Source organism: Uranotaenia lowii, chromosome 3 (assembly GCF_029784155.1).
Source record: "Uranotaenia lowii strain MFRU-FL chromosome 3, ASM2978415v1, whole genome shotgun sequence".
NCBI classification, from domain to species: domain Eukaryota; kingdom Metazoa; phylum Arthropoda; class Insecta; order Diptera; family Culicidae; genus Uranotaenia; species Uranotaenia lowii.
In genome coordinates, this window is record NC_073693.1 from 124235465 (window position 1) to 124257699 (window position 22235).

A 22235-nucleotide genomic window follows, 5' to 3' on the forward strand; every position below is an offset into this window, starting at 1 on the left:
AGAATTCCTATTTCCCATTGAAACAATAACCAAAATATCGAATTTCAATGAAGGTTGAAACAGGTTGAGCAACACTGACTTTCTATATGCTGCACGGCTAACTATTACTCAAAACACAAACACGCAAAACCCAAATCTTGTAGCAATTATAATTATTTACTAACACACGACATTTCAGAAACTTAAGCTAGCTTTAGATTATTACTCATGGTCTCGTTGCCTACCATAACCTCAAAACGATAACATCAGTCATATAACAGCTCGGACGGCACAGGTGTCTCACACCAGAATATCATGGGAATATCTGGCAACCCGGCCTGGTTTCACTGCTTCGACAGGCGTACCGTAGCTGCCCAGAGCCCCTCCCACGACTTCCGGCTCGATCCGGCTGGCTCTCACCACGTCCTCATCTTAATTTCTCAAAATCGGGACACGCTAAATCAAAATGGCGAAAATTGTGTCCCGAAAAGCGGTCGGCTCTTGAGCAAAGGCTCAGCTCCCAAAAAACGATCCCTAAAGGGGTCGTTGGATCTATCAAATGTATCGTTACGACCGTCAGTCGAGTGGACAACCAAGAGGAGTCTTGCCTTCGACTGGGCCTCTTTTGTGTTATTTGCTGTTGCGGATACTTTCTTTCTTTCTAAATAATTTAAACATAAATTGTATGATCGCGTAGCAAAGCACATCGAGTCAGCTAGTTGTACACTCAAAGAAGGGTTACCAATATTTCAATGCTGATCGGGGCTAACTGTGTGCCGAAAATGCGCTGAAATGTGCATTTCGCCATAGATAATATATTTGCTTGCTGTTACTGGCATGAAGACTCGGGCAAAATTATGCTGGATGATACAAACATCTAAGCGAAACAAGAGAAACATATTATGGGATTTTTAGCCTAATGGATAATTCAGCCAGATGGAGAATGAGGGTTAAGTCCTTCTTGGTCTGACGTTTGGTCGGGGGTTTGCCAGTATTGCCTTATGATGGGAAAAGGACTTGGAAACGAACAACTTGGTCTCCTACTGCCTCTTTACATACACACGCACGTATGTTGGTGTTGTTTGTTGGTGGATTGAAACAAGGAAAGGTTTATTTTTCTCTGTAGTTTTCCTAATGCCACTTGACATATGCACGCACAGCATTAACCGAGCGGATCAATTCATTCATTCTTTGTTTCCATCCAATCACAAAATTGATTTTTTTTTCTCATTCTACCTTTTTTAACTTTTTTGACTACCAAGACGCTGCAGGCGCCGTTATTGATATTTAAAGAGACAGCATCAGTTTTGGGTATTGTGAATGTGCTGCCAATGCCAGGCTCCATTCATTTAAACCCTTTTCAAAATTGATGGCCTCGGTCAATCTTGGAGTAGCACTTGGCGATGTGAGATTTATTCTACAGAGTAACATTAGCCATTATGGGACTCAAAATGTGTTGTAAGTTACCTACAAGTGATGTTTAACTCAATTAAGGCTAGAATCATTTAGAATCTGGAAAGTTACAAACGTGTGTATTTTAATAACTATTCATTTGATCGAAAAACTTTCTATGGAGGAAATGAAGGTGTTAGGATATTTAATGTAAAAATATATAAAAAAAAAATATTTATCAATGGTTTAAAGAAATACTCATACTTTTTCATAAAATCTCCTTTTTATCTTTGCACACTTTTTTAAGTCATGTATTTCTCTGTTATTTTTACCACTGAAGCAAAACCTTTGCAAAATCATGATATTAGCTTAGCTTAGCTTGATTGACTACTCACATCCACCTTTGAACTATGGATTAGCAGCTCATCCTCAATGCACAAAACAGATACTCTCTCCTTAAACATCAATAACGGCGCCGGCCACGTCCTAGTAGTCAATGGATAGATTGAAAAAGGTAAAAAGGGATGAAACATTAATTTTGTGCTTTAGGACCGAGGTTACCTCTGCATCCTAGCAAAATAATTTAAAGTTAGAGGTTTGGGAGAAAAGGACATGACCAGGATACACTTTTGACTAGTGTAATGATGTGAAAAACCAAATCCTATACATTTTACTACGCTCGCTCGAGTTCTTCCTTAACGATACTCAAAAGTTTGAAAATGCATAATGTTTTTGCCTTTCTTTCAGAAAGGTATAGTTATCGGTCGATTTGGAAGATCATTAATTATGGGTCTTAGATATACCTTTATAGGTACCTATCGAATCAGCTCGACGAGTTCTGTCGATGTCAGTGTATTTGTATGTATTGGTGTGATTTTTTTATAAACTTTGTCACTACGTTTTTGCGAAACTGGGAAGTACAATAAAAATGATTTTTGTCTTAAAAAATTTGATTTTTTTCCCTCTTCAATGTATAAAAGAAAGAAAAAAAAACAAAATAGTTTGAAAAATAAATTTTCATAGTAATTATCATCAAATCATCACACCAAAAAACGTGTCAATTGGGCTTGCTAGCCACAACCAGCAATCACTAAAATCAAGATGATCGTATATATGACGTCAAATTATACATGACGTCATTTACACGATGTGCGCGCTCGCTGTGTATAGTGGTAAAAAGTTACAGCCTCCACTCCCACTCATGATGTCTTCATGACGACATAACGAGCGGGAGGAAGGAGTAGGAAAGATTGGTAAAATTACTAATTTAATTTTTAAATTCACTTTTGTACCAGTTCAGTGTTAACCGAACCGGTTTCAAAAATTTTAGGGCCGAAGCTCCTAACCATATTGTAGTGATATGGATTTTCATTAAGGGGTACAACCCCAAACTTTACATATCCAATCGATAGGTCTTATATCCGACATCCGCATTTTTCTGCAGCGATGGCGGGCGATACTTCGCCCAACGCTGTATTCGCAAGCAAAGGTTTCCCTTAGAAGGAGAAACCACATAAGAGACGCGAGCGGAGCACACCATCTTAATTTCTCTCATACCGCTCGAGCTTATGTCGTTCGTGAGAGCATAAGAGGAATTGAGTTGGTGTGCATCGTCCGAATCAAACGCCAAAAATTTCTCCATTTAGTAGCATTGACTCAAACTTTTAGCCTGTAACCAAACCGCGATCGTTTTGTGCTAAAATTTTAGAAGGGTTACGACGCAAGCGGGAATCTGTCATATAGTTTTGTAGTAAATTTGGAAAAGGGCTAACGCGCCAAATGTAAACAAATCTAGCGTAATATTTCATAAGGGCGAAACTAGCAGTTAGCTCGGAACGAGAAAAACGCGTTTGAAATTTCGGAACATTTTATCAAATCCTGTTGGAGCATTGCGAGGGGGTGGGAGGGGGGGGGGGGGGTACAGAATTGAATAGCAAATTGACAAAATTCACAAAATTCACAAAATTGACGAAATATACTAAATTGACAAATTTCGACTAATTGGATAAATTTGACAAATTCGACAAAATTGACAAAATTGTCAAAACTGACAGTAGACAAAATTAACAGTTGACAAAATTGACATATTAAACATTGAACATACCGACACTGTTTATATACCCATTCATATTATAATTCGACTCAAATATTTTTCCAACACAATTTTCAGCTACAATCAATAATTTTAAAATTTTTTAAAGTCTAGAAAAATTTTTAATAATAAAACATGCTTTAGGAAAAAGGCTGTAAATCAGTTATTAAGTGCTCGAAAAAAATTTTGCTTAGTGCCTGAGAAAGTTGAGATTAGAAGCTATATGTTGCACATATGGAACGTTTTTTTAAAAAACTTTCTAAGATCATGGCCAATAAAAATGTAAAAAAAAAGTTGCGTAAAACCCGTACTTTTCAATCAATCAACCACCAAAGCTGTTCCTGTTACAGTAGAAAAATTTCAAAAATGAATTGGAAAGTTGAAGTAATTTGTCATATTTTGGCATCTTTAGATTTTGTAAAATACGAAATACATAATTTATGACGAATTTTCAAAGGTAGCTGTTTTTCGAACTTTTCATCAATTTGGATTTTCTGAGACGATTCCTACACCTAAGCTCAGCTTTGCACTGGATTTTGAGTATGTTAACGTAAGGTTCAGGCGATAAAACTATATGCAAAAGAAAGAAAATTTCATACCTAGTTCTAATGGTGTAACCGGTGTAACTGCATTGGCGGTGCAATGCTTAGCAAAAATATGATAAATAAAACAGTGAAGTAGTTTCTGAATTTTGAGAAGTCAGCACAAATTCTTGCTTGGCAGACGGGCGCAGTGGGTGGTAATATCACAAAGCTATTTTGCACACGAAGACGGCTGAAAGGAAACGAAAAAACAAACGAGCATTCGCTCAAATTTTCTTGTTTTACTTTCAGAAATATATTTATTATATTTTTGTAAAGCATGTAATGTAGTTACGTCACAAGAATCGGTATGAAATTTTCTTTCTTTGGCATATAATTTTTTTGCCTAAACCTTACGATAACATAATCAAAATCCTGTGCAAAGCTGAGTTTAGGTGTAGGAATTGTATCAAAAATCCGAATTGATGAAATGTTCGAAAACAGCTACCTTTGAAAATTCGTCATAAATTATGTATTTCGTATTTTACAAAATCTAAAGATGCCAAAATATGACCAATTACGTCAACTTTCCAATTAATTTTTTGAAATTTTTCTACTGTAACAGGAACAGCTTTGGCGGTTGACTGATTGAAAAGTACGGGTTTTACACAACTTTTTTACGTTTTTGTGGGCATGAACTTAAAAAAATTTGATAAAAATTTCCATATATGCAACATATAGATTCTAACTTCAGCTTTCTCAGGCACTAAGTGAAATTGTTTTCGTGCACTAAATAACTGATTTATAGCAATTTTTCTGAAGCATGTTTTTTCATAAAAAATTTCTTGGACTCAAAATAACTTTGAAATAATTGATTGTAGCTGAAAACTGTCTGAGAAACATATTTGAGTCCCATTGGCCTTTCAAAACTATAAATTTTAAAGAAATCGGTTGAGAAACAAGAAAGTTTTAGCGGTAACAGTGTAAACCGTCATTTGACCGCTCGCAGTATGAATAGGTATATACAAAGTGTCGGTATGTTTAGGGTTAAAGAAACAGAACAAACTGAGCCAGTGAACAAATTGTAATATTGGCAACTTTCCAAAATTTGGTGAAATGTGTTAATTTAATCGGTTTTTTTTAAACTTGCCAATGGCAAGATTGAAAACAAACCGATAAAAATTACACATGTCACCAAAATTTCATTAAAGACAAAATTTACAAAGCAAAATCTGACATATTGCGTCAAAAATGACCAAAATTGACAATTGTTACCAGGATCATTGATATCTAATCCGATATCCATTTTAAAACCCCGAGGTTTCTTTCATTTGCCGTTAAGGTGCATATCAATTTGAAGGGTCTTACATTTGACATCCGTATTTTTCTGCAGCGATGGCGGGCGATACTTCGCCCAACGCCCAGCAAAGGTTTCCCTTAGAAGGAGAAACCAGATAAGGGACGCGAGCGGACGGAGCACACCATCTTAATTTCTCTCATACCGCTCGAGCTTATGTCGTTCGTGAGAGCATAAGAGGAATCGAGTTGGTGTGCATCGTCCGAATCAAACGCCAAAAATTTCTCCATTTAGTAGCATTGACTCAAACTTTTAGCCTGTGCCCAAACCGCGAACGTTTTGTGCTAAAATTTTAGAGGAGTTACGACTAGAGGTGCCAGATGTCCATATTTATCAGGATTTGTCCTGATTTTCGAGAGACCGTCCTGATTTTTCAAAAACTATCGAATTGTCCTGATTTTTGAAAATTGTCTCTAAAATGTCCTGATTTGTCCTGATTTTCATCAAACTTCTTAAATATGATCGAATTTGTTGTTAAAGTATGAGAAAATCGAATAAATAGCTTATAAAATAGTTAAACCCATTTAACAGATGTAAATCTTCAGTTCAGATGATATTTAAATGGTGTTTTTCGATATGTACTACTGGCCAGCCAACGAGCTGCGTACTGTTGTTGCATAAATCAAAGCGTTTATAGCACTGTATTGCGCCTTTCTTTATGCAATCTTAGCTGAAATTCTTATTATTTTCATGAATTAAGAGGTGTCCTAAAAAATCCTGATTTTTAACATCGCGTTGTCCTGATTTTTGACGAAACCGCCTGGCACCCATGGTTACGACGCAAGCGGGAATCTGTCAGATAATTTTGTAGTAAATTTGAAAAAGGGCGAACGCGCCAAATGTAAACAAACCTAGCGTAGTATTTCATAAGGGCGAAACTAGCAGTTAGCTCTGAACGAGAAAAACGCGTTTGAAATTTCGGAACATTTAATCAAATCCTGTTAGAACATCGCGAGGGGAGGGGGGATGATAAAAAAAATAATGCGAAACACAAATAAATTGGAATAAATAGCACGAAACTTTGTGTGCAACAAAATTGCATATTGCATTATTGCACAAAATCTATAACTCAAGTAATTTTTCATCAAATAAATCAAAAAAATCAAGAGTACAAAAGGTGAAATAATCTTCCCAAATTTGAGTTTAAATTTTGTAATCTATCGGATTTTTGATTTTTTTCAAAATTCACATAAAATATTTCAAACCTTATCTATCTCCCCCTACGGGTTTTTTTTGTAAATTTCGGGGTGACAAAAGAAGAAATTGAGCTGTAATGCAGGTCTTCGCACGGTACTTTTTCACTCAGCTGACAACTCGATTTGTTTACATTTGGCCGTACGTCCTTTTGAAATAATCGATACCGCTGCTGATCTCATGCTGGGTAGGGAAAATCGAATCTTATTGGAAAAAATGTCATACTGGAATCAACTCATCTAGTAGTAGCGGGACAAGTTGTTGAAGAAAAATATTAAAAATACATATTTTAAATATTGTCGGGTATAAATCGTTATTAAGAAAATTGACAAAATTGACAAAACATATTAACAAAATTGATGAAACAGAAAAAAACTATCCAAAATGACAAAATTGAAAATTGACAAAACTGATAAAAATTTCAAAATTGACAAAATTGACACAATTGGCAAAATTGGTGAAATTGATAAAATTGGCAAAATTGACAAAATTGGCAAAATTGACAAATTTGACAAAATTGACAATATTGACAAAGTTAACAAATCCGGCAAAGTTAACAAATCTGACAAAATTGACAAATCAGGATAATTCACAATTCGAAAGTTTTTGAAAATTCAGACAACCTCTCGAAAGCCAGAACAAATCCTGAAAAATCAAGACACCTGGCACCTCTGACGTGCATTACAATTGTTCAGTTTTTGTTGTTGTTTCTCTTGTGCTCAGAGGTGCCAGGTGTCCTATTAATCAGGATTTGTCCTGATTTTCGAGAGACCGTCATTATTTTTTTTTAAGTTTCAAAAGTTCTCTCTGAGTGAATGAAAAAATTATAAATATGTCTTAACTAAAAAATTTGACAAAATTCTTAAACTCGACAAATTAAACCAAAATGACAAACATGACAAATTTGAAAAAAGAAATGACAAATATAACCAAAATGACGACATTCACAAAATGACAAATTTCACATAATTGACCAAATTTGCAAATTTTACAAAAATGCAAAATCTGTTAAATTTTCTAAACTTGACAAAACTGATTAAAATCGTAAGAATAACAAAATTGAATTTTTTTTTCACAAATAAAATTACAAATATTTTTTTACTGATACTGATAGAATAATACAAAACTGACCAAATTTTCAATAGACGCTTTCTTCTAAAAGCAAATCTTGGGGACGGGGACGGGGACTACAGAGACTTGCATAGTGAGTTAGCTTTATATACGGCAATAACATCTCGAGACCAATCGATCCTAACCCTTCGGATATCGTAAGTTACCCTACTTACGAATCCATCCCTTGAACGTCCCATACAGCTGTTATTAAATGGATATGTTGTAACTTACGGTGACTTGTTGATGAAGCCTTAGCCACAACTGCGGAACGACCGTGCACCCAAGGTGCCTACCATACATACATACAAACAAAATTAACAAAAACTACATGAATTGATAATATTTACAAATCGGACAAATTGGATAACGATGACCAAAATGACAAAAACTATACAAACTTAATATACAAAATTGACCAACTTGACAATTTGCCTTAATTAACAAAACTGACACAAATATGACTAATACATATCTCATGATTGAGAGTAAGTGAGATGCAAATATGCTTCCACCCAACTATTTTTTGCAAATCCCCGTATCCTGCACTACAGAGGTTTCTCAGAATAAACGTTGAATCATTTGAAACACATGGCTGGGCATCCATTTTTTAAATAATATTCTTTAATATGATTTCCGGTTTTTATCAGGAATTAAGTATATTGTGTCTTGCATATGCATCCAAAGATAATTAACACTCTGGAAGAAAGGCTACAATCCACTGTCAAGTGTATTAAATCGGGTTTTTACTATTAACTTCCATATATTTGTAGGGAATAAAGTGAGAATTAATATATCTGACGGCAAACACGAAAAATGAACGGCTAGGAGATTGGCAACACTAGTACATGAGAGAGCACGTTTCTGTTCATGTGCTCAGAAACTATTGGTTTATGAGAGCGTTTATTTCAATTAGAGAGAAAAGTTGTATAGAGTTTAAGGAAAAGATAGTTCAGCAAGAGACGAAACGAACAGATGAATCAGTTTATAGACTAGTTTTACGAAGGAAAGGTCAGTCGGGAAAGTAAACGCGAATGAAATTTTAAAGGAAAGAATAGCGTGGTCAGTCTGAATAGGAAGCGTTTATCGAAATATAAGACGAATTGAAGGAAAAAAAACTTTATTAGTTTGGTCGGTTTCGACAATATTGAAGAATCAAATTGAAGAAAAAAATGATATCAGTGTAAAAAAAATCTCTTAATAAAACAATGGTGACTGTCTTTCTTTTCTTTAACCATCAACATACTAAATTTAATCCAAACATAAAAAAGTGTGTATCAGATTAGCCCTTTTCAATTTTAAAATCTTTGCAAAATCATGATATTTTACACAAACGCACCTGGAAAAATCAATTGGAATCTGATTGGAACCTTTTCATGGGTAAGCATCCCGAAGAATTTGATCTCTTAAATCCGGTTTTAATATAATTTTCTTTGTCCATCAGAACACATCTGTCACATTGCGTAAAAATCTGTTGCACAGATTGCGATCTATTGAATTGCTCACTATTAGTTATTTACATGGTGTCTACTAGTCAGACAACACTTTTTGCTTGTCGAAAATGGATTTATTGCATTATTTAGGGGGTCTGCATTCAGTTATCCCCAATAACCATAGACTTTTTGCCATATTTAAGATCAAGGGTTCCACCCTAATGCTTGGTTTGAACATCGTGTGGATCCTAGAGTAGCTCCTTATACTTCTTAACCATTTGGTCAAAAAAAAATCAGAAAAAAAATCAATAGTTCACGAGTTTTCAAATCGACAATGGAGAATTTTCGAAGCGCAAAATGCGCAATAGGCGCAAATTTGTGCAACATTATTTCTACCATGTCTTTTCAACTCGGCGAGCCTTGTTAGATAAATTTACGACTCGTGACGAAAAAATCCACTTTTTGAAACTTGTTGAATAAATTACTACATTGATGTGATTTGAAGAAATCTTTCGTAGGTTTCACTGATTTTTATGTGTATTTCAAAACTAGCATTTCTTGTATCCAGAAATTTTCCCTTAAAATGTTGCAGTGTAATTAATTATTCTTACTTAAATAATTTCATACATTAATTAGGGCTTGGTTTTAAAAGTTTATATAAAGACTTTTTCTGCATGTGTATTTTCATGTCTATTTGATTTGTTTTAATAGAATTTTCTACTTTTTCTATCGACAAGCTTGCTTTTGATTGGTTGACAATTTTTTCCCGTAATTTTGCTTCCAGTAGTGTTTGGTAAAATTTTTCGATTCCCTTCTTCTCTTTCTTTTCACTTGTTTCTTTCTCTACCTTTTTTTCTAATTTCAGTTCCCCTAAGATTCGAAAAGCCCAAGCCAAATAAGCTTAAAAAATTACTCTAAAACCCAAACTCGGTCAGCCCACCCGTTGGCTCCGCGCCAAAATTGTTTCCGTTCGCGGAACGATGGCCCCCTTCAAACTCAAGTTCCGCATGGGTAGTGGTTCGTCTCGTAGCGCCTCACAGGAACAGGATGTCATAGTAGATAGTCAGGCCAATCAGATCGCCCCGAACTATCTGTCCAGTAGCACCTTAGGGGTCGCTAGCTATGGTAGCAGCACCACCTTAGATTCTGAACAAAATAATGATAGCCTTGTATCGATGGGCAACGACCAGCGGGCCCTCATTCGCGACCGAGATGGGCCCGATGAACACATAGGTAACTTCTTCCGGTTCCTTTCTACCAAAAAAAATCATTTGAGAATTCTTTCTCAAGATCATTCTCATGAACCTTCCCAGCTACCCGGTTATCAATAAAACTTTTCATTAACCGCACTATCTTTCAGGCTATGTAAATCCAACCCTTACACACACAGAAACAAATACGATTCCTTTGAGCCCACCGCCATCATACGAACATGTATTAGAGGAGGTAAGTTCCAAAAAGTCCTCGATTAACCCGAACAATGTTATCAAAATATCCTCCCCAAACCACTCCCCCAGAACCGCTTGGCAGCACTAGACAAAGAAAACAACAAAACATCGACGCTGAACCTGGTGATCCCGACCAGTTTCGAGATGCTAGGAGGAAACAACGCTTCAACAATGCCGGCCGATCAGCAATCGAATTCGGCTGGTTCCGAACAACAACAACAACAATCGCATCAACAGCAGCAACAATCAACGCCCGGCACAACGAGAAAGCAGGACTCCATCGATTCGTCGCTGTATTCGTGCAGCTCGGCCACTTCACCGTCGCAGGAAAATCTGCTCGGGTGTACCGGATCGTGCGATCCGCTTTTCAGTATGGCCGCCCAGGAGCACATGGAAGAGCTGGGTAAGTTGCTATCTATCAATCTAATTGAAGAATTTTCTAAAAAGTAGGTACAATAATCATGTTGACAATCGGGCTCTCGAATATTACTGTAGTGTGACTGCCTTCTTGCAGTATTCGCACATGCTCCTTCACTACAGCCTTTTGGGTATTCTTTCCACGACAGTTACCAATGAAGCGGGCGTACGATGTATAACTTTGCTGACTTTTACTTTACAGTTTGTTCGTGGAACGCGACGCTGCAATGCCTCTGATATAAATTTTTGACAATTTCCAATACGTCGTTTATATCACTACGGCCGTGTCCAGAAACACCTTATAATCAAAATAATGCATCTTTCTCAAATAGTGGATTGAGCCTCAAAACGATAGATGCAACGTGACAGTCCATTTAACATTTAACAATATGTCCTCCAGCAGTTGCGACGACAGTAGGCACAAATCTATCCATTTAACAGATTGAAAAATGTTGGAGAAGGCTAGACACTGTGCACTCTAGACCAAATCCGTGCACTGAAATACATCGTACTTCGATGCGGCTTCATTTGTCTACGTTCGATTTCGTATCAAAACGCTCAAGAATAATTTGGACGTTCAATGATAGAAGCAACCATATTACGTTCGCGTTATTTACTACTATTTAGGTGTACTTTCTGTGGAAAACTTACCAATATACTCTGTATCTAGTCGGTCGGAAACTTCAAAGTGTCTCGGGTCTATCGCTAAAGTGTAAGAGCAAGATTTATGATGTTAAGAAGGCTCCAAGCATCTCAGAAAAAATATAGTCGACTATCGAGGCTATGTATAACTTCAAAGTCCTTAGATAGCCGTTACTTATTTATTTATTTTCGTAGTATTCCATCTCACGACATAACTTGACGAACATAATTCCTAAAATTCACTGGGACCATGGCAACCGTTCTCCAATTTCTGGGTCACCCCACGTTCGCCAGATCACGCTCCACTTGGTCTTACCACCTCGCTCGTTGCACCCCGCTTGTCTTGTTCCAACCGGATTCGTAGCGACTGCTAATTTAAAACGTGTTTGACCGTAGAATGATAATAAAAAAATGCAAAAAACTGCTTTGCGTAGCCAATGAGTTTGTTGATTTACATAACCTTCCATGAAATCATTTCTATCAAACAAAGCCTGCCATTCTAATTACTTTTCTTTGGATTCAGATTTTTTAATTTGAAATGGTTATAACTTTATTCATCTTAAATTAGGTGACCCAAAAAGCATAAAAAATAGGGGAGCAAAAGGCAAATTTTTGCATCAATCTACTGGGCACCTTATTTACACTAACTGCCTTGGACCTCCGATACGGGGAACTTTTGGCTGCGGTGATTGGTTGGGAAAAGAAGTCGAACCAAGGAACAAATGTTGGCTTCACCCTGTCTAGAATTATTCTCGATGCCGATGATACCGTATACCCACACGGAAAATAATAAAAAGGTAAAATTTACCGAGATAAAAAAGGTGAATGCTTGTGAAATCCGAAAAGGTAACTTTTACCTCACCGAGGTGAAACTCACCTCACAACGAGGCAAAGTTTACCTGAATCGAGCAGACAAAAAAGGTAAAATTCACCTAGAAAATAAGGTAAATCCAAAAAAGGTACTTTCTACCTCCTCGAGGTAAAGCTTACCTCGTAGCAAGGTGAAGTTGACCTGGATTGCGCTGAACAAAACGGTACATTTCACCTCGGGCCGGATGAAGCCATCGGGGGGCCCGGGGCAATTTTTTTTGGAGGGCCCCTATAATTCGATTTTATTTTCAAATGCTATCCCAGATAATACAAAAGCATTTAAACGCGTACAAAACTGTAGATGAGTTCAGTATACTATCTCCAAATAGCCATGTTGTCTGCGTAGAAAATAGTTAATTAATCACGTGCAAACATTGCGGAAGAGTTTAGAAATTTTTTAGAAATGAAAACTCTGATTTGAGCTGCAAAATGCAAAATTTAATTTTCATTTTTTTTTAAAACCCTTATCACCAACTAAAATTCTCAAATTAAAAAAAGACCGGATAGATATTTTAAATGATTTTCATATCATCATTGATCATTTGGTTTGTGCTTATTCGAGAAATATTTACTTAGTGACAATTAGGAAGTATCATGAAGATTTGAAACAAAGAAAACAAAATTTTAAAAAATAATAAACAAAACAATTAAATTCACATTCCAAAGAGATACAGAGAGTTTATGAATTCAAAACTTTAAATCACGCTATATTCAGAACAAAAATTCAGTGTCTCAAATCTAAATCATAATTTCAAATCAAGTTTTGAGAAACAAAACATTAATTAAATAAAAAAATACATAGTTACAAAATTATAAAGTTACGAAATTATAAAAAAAAAAGTTTCGTAATCAGAGCAAAAGCAGAAATTACACCAAATATGAATTTCAATTCTATGCCTTTGAAACACAAAAAAAAATCTTTTTATGGGATGTTTTTGAATATGATTCTCATCAGATAAAATTTTTTAAATGTGTCGAAAGTTTCATTCGATGCCCCCAAAGCCAAAGGCGTATAAGTACAAAAATGATCGGTTGAAAAAAAATTGAGAATAAAGATTAAATGTTTAAAACACAGAATCAGTTTTCATTGAAAAAATCAGAAAGGAATCCAAATGAGTTTAGCCTTAAACAAAGATCCTGAATTTTTCAAAATTCTGAACTTCAGTTACTGAAGAAACAGCAAGATCATAGAAATTTCATATTAAGAAAATCGCTCAATGATACTAGCAACTCGACTATCAGATCGTTTTTATGATAATTTGATAATAATCATTTGGAAAATGATACGCTGAATTCAGGATTTTCACTTCAGTAGATGATAAAATTTTGGTAAAATCAATTGAAAATGTTCCAATACAAATTTCAAGTCTAAGCCAGTAATTGGGATAGAAATTAAATAAATAAAACCTGTACTGTCGATTGGTCTAATTTAAGCAACTACAGATTTTTTAAGATTTTACTTTCAAAAATTGGGAAGGAAAAGGGTTTAGAATTAATCACCAATCAAAATTTCAATAATAATGATTGAAAGGTGAAAAGCTATTATCATACGCGATATTAACCCGGATACTGGCCGGGTAAAATCCTGAAATGTTTATCATAAAGCGAAATAAGCTGCTATTTAAGTGCAATAATCATAACTTGGAAACTTAACGTAACAACAGACATTATTGTTGTGCAAGACGTTTGAATGTTATAAAAATCAGGAGATGCTTTTTCTTTATTTTACCTGTTCTGTACAGAATATCGTAACTGATATGTTTCGATAAAAAATGAAAAGTTGAGGTGTTTTGCCTCATGCTCTTCTTAATTTTTTTTCAAAGTCGGTTTTGTCCAGAAGATTTTGATATTCTCAGCTCGCAAAATGTGGGAGAGCTCTTTCACTGCTTACTCTAGGGAGCCCCTTAACTTTTTTAAGACAAAAATTAATCTAGATATTATTTCACTGGGGCCTTTAGTTTTCATATTTCAAGTTTTCATTCCGATTTTCAAGTTTTGATTTCTTTTCATAGATTTGAAGTAGGGTAAATGAGCCTAATTTCGCTATATTTTGTCAGAGGTTTTTAGATTCGATATTATTGCGCCGAATCTTTAATACTTAGATATACAATTTTTTGGTAACTAAATTCCAAATTTTTTTCTGAACTCTGTTTTGGTTTGAAATAATCATTTCAAGCCTTAATTTACGAAAAATATCATGTTTTATAAAGTGTGTCGATGTTCCTAATATGGCACTAATTGTTCCTAATGTTAACATATCGGTGTTCCTAATGTTAACATATGAGGAAAAATGTATCCGCGTACCCAAATATTACACTTTTTGTTCCTGATTTTGCATATGGGTATGTTAATTTAATACTTTAAATAGAAAAATCTTCAAACTCACATTTTTATGAATATAACAACGTTTTTGGAATATGAATAGAGAAATAAGAACTATTTAAATCCTACACAATATTCCTTTACGCTAGTTTTGAGGAAAATAGTGAATATTGAGCTCATTTATATTCGAACTTTACCTTTTCCAATGGATACATTTATTATATTTCAAAAAGTAGAAAATTCATTGTGATGGATACAAATAAGTTCAGTTAAATAGAGCATCATGCAACAGCATTGTTAGATGCAACATTTGGGTACAACAACACTTATTTAACTTTCATTTTAATATAATTGATTAAAATTATCATTTAATAATAAAAAAAACGATGATGCCATAGTTTCTCACATCGTGAGAGAGTTTTATGAAGTTTTTGAATCTCATAGAAAATTCGAAACATCGAAATATTAACATTTTTGATGCCGTAAAAAACTTTACACAATGGGACGGGTTGACTTAGTGATATTACCTACAAACTTTATATGGAACTTATTATCCTACATCAACACTGTTGGTGTATGAATATTTTTTGAACAATCATTTAATTTTTTAAAATAAATATTTTTAAAATTTCGTTACCAGTCTGGGCTAAAATGCATCGACATGCAAATCAATGATTCACAGTTCAAATCCTGTTTGCCATATGCTAGAATATGATGTAAAATTTTTGTAGTATTATTTATCCCTAAATGTATACAGCACCCTTATGCTTTCTTTTAAAAGAAAAAAATATAAACTTTAATTCTAACAAAATATTAAATAACTGCAGATCGTGCTTTATGCGTAACGACATCACAAATATGTCAAAAACTTTTCAAAATTTTTTGTTAGATTTTTCACTAAGGACAAAGGTTTTTGCAACTTAGATATCCCTTTTTCTTAGTAGGGTGAAAATCGTATGTTATGTAAATTTAAAAATAACTGGTGAAACCAATTATTTTTCTGACTACGTTAATCTGATGTCCCATTAAATTAAAACTTTTGATGTACAAACGGTAGGATTATCAGTGGACATTAGGGTTTAAGAAGCAACTGAAGTTGAAAAGTGTTGCATGATGCCCCAAAAGACGGTATACAACGTATTTCATTGAGATTTTTTTTAATTTTTCCTTTCGATTCTGTTCTCGTTAAGAAGCTCTCTGTAACTTGATGGTTTCCTTCTCTGTCGCGAAAGGTGCGTTCCTTACAACCTGCCGAAAATATTTTTTCAACATTTTAAGCTTTGAGATATACTGAAGTAAAAAAAATCATGTTTTATTAGCTCAAAACAGTTTATTTTAACAGATGGTTGAAAATTATGATAAAACACAATTCTTTCAATCAAATTTATTTTAAATACATTCTATGACTTTGATATAGTTTGGAAAACTTTGACTATGTTCATAATTAGGAACACATTGAAAATAGTGTTCCTAATTGTGGACATATGCTTTTATTAGTTTTTACACGAACAAAACATCGTTCCAACATACTTATTACTTAAATCATGATAAAAAACAATCCCACAAAAAATTTCAAAAAAATCGGTTGACAAATTCAGCTTTAATCTTCTATTTCTAAACAGGTGTTTTTTAAGAAATTTGCTAACAATTCCATTCAATTTGGACATACTTGGAAACAATCCGGATTTTACGAAAAATCTTGTGAATTAGAAAACTAATTTGCTTGTTAAATGAAAGTTCACATGATCCTTTACATTATCATTTTTTTGATAATTGTGATAAGTGAAAAATAACGTCAAAAACAGGCAAAATCGAACAGTATGTTAACATTAGGTACACATGCCACATTAGGAACACTTACCCTAGTATGATTAAATTAATGTTAAAACTTTTTTTTCCCTCGGGGGCCCCCCTGTGTCGGGGGGCCCGGGGCAATTGCCCCTTTTGCCCCCCCGTTAATCCGGCCTTGCCTCGAAACAAAGGTAACTGTTTTCCGAACCCGTTTATTGAGGTTAAGTTGTTTTTTCACTCAGCAATAAGTTTTGTTTCGTGCGCAATACGTGAAAATAGGAACAGAAAGGTAAATTTAGCATTAGATTTCATTTTGTTGTGCGGGTTCTCATCATAAAACTAATAAAACTATATTACAGATTGGCCTACTGAGCTACGAAGTGTTTTCTTCATCATTCCGGAACAGCCAATATAATCCCCCAGTTGGCCGGATGAGTCGAACGGAGAAGGGACGAAATGTGCTAATTGTAGGAGGACTCAGCGGTCATGGTAGACACGGAAAAGGCAGCGTTGATAGCCAAGAGGATGCAATAGTGTTTTCCTCCGACAAAACGGAACATTCGAGGAAAAAAACGGAGAAGAACATTATTAAAACATAGATTCCCAAAACATTAATGACATAGGTAATGAAAAATAAAAATAAAATCTTGAATGCATTTGTGTCTTTGTTTCATTTAATTTAGCGAATAAGCAGAACCCTTTTAGATAATGAATGGGAAACCGGTAGAATGTACCTTTTTGCTCAGTTAATCCCAAAAAGGTAAAATTTACCTTTTTTTCTAGGTGAAAAGAAAAACGATACAATTCACTTTTTTGCTAGGTGAATGAAAAAATGGTAAAATTTACCTCGAAAGAGGGGTGGAAAAAAAGTACCTCGCTACTCGGTAAATTTTACCTTTTTATTATTTTCCGTGCAGTATACCTAGACCATAGGTCGGCAACCTGCGGATCGTGAGTCGCATGCGGCTCTTTTAATGTAATGTAATGTAATGTCTTTAGTTAACTGCGTTAATGTTATACCTATATATTTTTGAATAAAATATTTATAAAATCGTGCTGAAGCGATTATTGAGTCTTGTGACCTAGCTAACAGAGTTTCATAGGTCCAGAAAAGAATTTTGAAATTGCATCTGCTGTAGGAACAAGCAGAAAGGACCAAATGGCAAAATAGCATTTTTAGAAGCCTAATTTTACAATTTTATTGCTTTTTACTGTTTTGAGATCAGGAATTAGTTTACCATTAACCGTAAATGCAAAGAAACAACAAAATTTAAATTACCATCAGATTATTTATTTTCAAAATGTTTGTATATTTTAGTTCTTAGGCAGCCTTTGTTTTGTTATCAAACAACGTAGCCCTCATATAATTCTATATTTTAAGAACTCGTAATCACTTTTTTGCTCTCTATGAAAATTGATCAGATGAAATTTCCAAAATCTTATTAGAATTAATCATCCATTTCGATTCAACCATCGATGGTAAAAATATTAAAAAAAAATCAGAAGTGAAAGTAGAATTTAAAAATTTTGCTTTTCAAGTCTGATTCTTGCAAATCCAAATTCGAAATTTTAGTTCAAAATTTGAAAATCTTTTTTTTTGGATTTGATCACCCCACTTTCTTGTGGTTTTGTTTAATTGATATTTTTGGTGATTTACGACGATAAATATAACTTCTGTTTTTTCGTTTCGGCTTACTGAATTTCAGCCATCCTCAGGAAAAAAAACTTGTTTTGCCGCGTGTTTCCTTTACGGCCGTCGTACGATATCGTGATATTCAGTAAGCCGAAACGTAAAAAACAGCAGTTATATTTATCGTCGTAAATCACCGAAAAATATCAATTAAAGAAAACCACAAATTTGAATATCTGAAAGCTGAGATTTAAAAACAAAATAAACAAAACACCGAGAAAACATAAAATTCAATACAAATTTCCCCATTAATTTTTAACAAGAAACATTCTTTATTTAAAATCAATTCCAAAACACAAATTCTGTGGATGGTTTTTCATGAATAGAAATCAGTTTATGTTTTCATAAATCAAACTTCCAAATGTAATCAAATTTTGCTTAAGCAAAGTATTTGTGATCTTCAGCTGAAGTTTCGAAATTACGTTTCCTTTCAACATTATAAGTTTGCGATCTCTTGAAGTTTAAATCCTTTGATGGAATAGTTACTTGATATCTTTATGTTGATTGTAAAACCTACTTACAATCTGAATCGGAACTTAAATTTTTGATATCAATCCTAAATCTGAATTCTGAACCCGCATTCAAAAACTGAATTTTGAATCTATTTCCGAATTTCAATACGTTTTTTAAATCTGAATTCCAAATCAGAATTAAATAATGATGAACAAAGATGTGAAATATTTTTTAAGAGCCCTCAACCATGAATCTATCATTAAAATTTTGATGTTTTGGGGTTCAATCATTGCTTAATTTTTTTTATCCGACTTGTGAATCTGAATAAACATATGAGTTTAGAATGAAGATCTGGATCCGAATTTTCATTTCTGGATCGCCATTTTGAAGCTTGGCTATACCTGAATTTTGCATAAGAATTAAGTTCAAGAATTTCGAATCTAAAAACAAAACAAATACTCAGGGTGGTTTCTATTTTTTTTTTTTCAAACCCTGAAATTATCATTTAAATTTTGAAAATGCATTTGCCTTTTGAAATTCATCGATCAAATTTTGTATGAAATGCAAAACAATACTTGGATCAGGATTTCAAAACATTAGCTAAATACCTTTTAAAAAATATTATTCGAATATCAAAAAAAGCTAAACTAGAATACAAAATATGGAAACATAAAAACAATTATTTTGACAGTATGGAACCAGAATTTCCTGAATGAATTTCATCTCATTAAAAATTGAATATAAAGAACTGAGTTGGAATCAACAAGTGGGAAAATTTCGAAAAACTGTAGCAGAATTCTGAGCCTGGGATTTGTTTTCGATGTTTTGGCATCAGTTTTAAGTCAAGTTGGTTACTCTTGAATTACCTTACTCAATCATCAAAATTTGATTGAGAATTGAAATTGAGTGTACAGTAAAAAACCTCGCTTGCTTTTCATGGACCCTCATGGAGCCTTTTTTTGCCTTTTTTTGGAAAATACGTAGATTTTGGCTGGATTTGCCCGGATATAAACCAGTTTTGAGTTTTTAATTTAGAAACTCAATGCCCGGTCTAGAAACGTACAAAAAAATCTAGAAAGCCTACTTAATAAATAACGAGTTAAAAATAGTGAATAGACACATGACATCGAAAAACAAAAGTCCAAAACTTAGAATTGAGAATTACAAATTAAAGTTTGACAGCTTTTCAAACTTGAATCAGCATTCAGAGTGAATGAAAATTTCAATTGTAAAAATCTATTTGAAAATTGAATCACATGTATTCGTTATCAATTAAAAAAAATTTAAAAAAAAATTGACGTAATCACCCAAAGCAGTTTGTTTATACAAAAGCCCCTCGACCCGTTCATCGAAGCTGTCAGCTACTACACCGCACTACACCAGCTCACTAAGGTGAGCTACTACTCAACGGACCCGAAGAGCGAACCCGATGATGGGACACTAGCTGCAGCAGTAGTAGCCGAGAGCACCCGACGATTTTGGCGCGATCACCCGAAGCAGTTGCTCCTCGTCCGCGTTCGGCCAACCATCGTTCGGCATCGGCATTGAATTTCGCTATACACTAAATTAGATAAGTTAGCATTAATAAATGAAGTTAAAATATTATTCAATTTACTGAATAAATCGTTTTGCTATCTAAATAACGCGAGTGTAATCAGTGAAGCCTCTGGATTCGGAAAAACCAAATTTCATCACGGAAATCCCAAATTTACAAATCACGTGGACGGTAGGATCTACCGTATGCAACCATAGATCCTATGGTAGGATCTATTCGCTAACAACCACAAGTTCTGATACTTTCGGCAAAAAGAACCTGGTCGGTTCTCCATCATTATTGGTCCTTCGAACCGGATGTTGGAGGTATCGGAACCGGAAATCGAACGGTTTTGGAAGAAAACAGGATTTTCTTTCCGCCATTGCCGCGTGGTCGCACAATAGGGAAATCGGTAACAAAGGGGAAACCATCGGACGCCATTGAACAAAAGGATTTTGTGCAACCCACGTGGAACCATTTCCAAGTATCTATCATCCTTTCGGAACATTCCTGAACAACGCTGAAGCTGAGCTCTGGGAGCTAAGCTATCCTATTACCAAATTCTGGATTTCTTAATATACAAGGCATTGAATATTAAGAAAATACGTGAGTAGCACTCCAAAATACCACACCCGTTTGTCCGGTGTTTCGCTTTTTGTTTTTTTCGATTCTATATCCTGGTGCCGATCGATTCCGAGGACATCGAGACCTGAATATCTTCCCCGTATCGGAGCGCAGCGGAAAATAATTTGGTCTGGTTGAGACGTTATTTTCATTCCCCGGAGGAATTCCATTCTGGCTGTTGGCTTGGATCAGCTCAACGGTTGGAGAAACGGTATCCTGCTTCCCGATATATTTAATAAACCAAAGGCCCGAATTAATCGGGAGCAGGTGAGTACCACTCCAAACTTCCTTCATCAATTGTGTACGGTGTTACGCTTGGACCATTTTCTCATTCAAGTTGGTGCGTGACATCATTGGTGAAAGTTACGGGCGGTAACTTCTAATAAATTTACATCATCGTATCGATTCGAGAAGGATCTTTCCCATAAAACGCTTTTCGGAAATCCGAAACTTGGACCTTTGGTGGACAAGCAACAGCGAGGTTGGTTTTCGGCTACGGCTCTGTTCATCGCTACAACGTTTGAAGCTGCGTGCAAAGAAGCATTCGTAAAAAATACAAGGCCCAATTTTGATTGGGAGCAGGTGCGTACCTCTCCAATCAATTTCTATCCCCTCAAGGGTGCTTCTTTTGTTTTTTCGTTCTTCTTCGTCAGGGTGAGTCATCAACGGAAGCCGCATCGAGATGTCGAAAACTCGATCCAAGACGTCGTTACTTCGAGGCCTGCTGGCAACATTTTCGGGCATCTACAACTTCATGGAAAGGTACAACGAGGATAGGGATTCCGGTGAGCTGGCGGTGCGACTGGAAAAACTCGACCCACTGTGGGAAAGGGTCGAAGAATCGTTTACAGAAGTGGAGGATGCGGATGGTGAGGCTGGAGGAGAGGAAAATCGGTATGTAAAAGATCGCCTTGATTTTCAAAATAAATTCTTCGAGTTGAAGGCATTCCTAACTTCGAGAATTCGGATGTGCTCTGAAATTAGTGCTGCCCTACCGACCCATGAGTCCACCATTATTACCTCCTCGCATCCACATGTTAAGTTGCCACTAATAAGTCTGCCTAAATTTTCGGGAAATGTGGAAGATTGGTTGGCCTTTCGGGACTTATTCTTGTCGCTAATTCATCATTCGCCTGACTTGCCAATGATTGAAAAAATTCATTACTTGCGAAGCCAATTAGAAGGAGAAGCATTATCGGTAATTTCATCGTTAGCTCTGACACAATCGAATTATATGATCGCATGGGAATTGCTTGTAGCTCGGTATTCTAACAACAAGGTTTTGAAAAAACGGCAGGTTCAGAACATCTTTGACCTTCCTGTCTTGAGGAAAGAATCGGCCACAGATCTCTACAAGCTGGTTGAG

At 35.1% G+C, this 22235-nt stretch overlaps 1 protein-coding gene across 1 annotated transcript in view; it reads left to right on the forward strand.

The window, feature by feature from the left end:
• LOC129754703 (uncharacterized) overlaps positions 1–22235 on the forward strand; it is a 60262-nt gene that overhangs the window by 29018 nt on the left and 9009 nt on the right. The window contains exons 2-4 of the mRNA XM_055750913.1: positions 9944–10311; positions 10439–10524; positions 10596–10929. Of these exons, the coding sequence (XP_055606888.1) occupies positions 10059–10311; positions 10439–10524; positions 10596–10929 (673 nt within the window). The 5' untranslated portion in view covers positions 9944–10058. The remainder of the gene's footprint in view (positions 1–9943; positions 10312–10438; positions 10525–10595; positions 10930–22235) is intronic.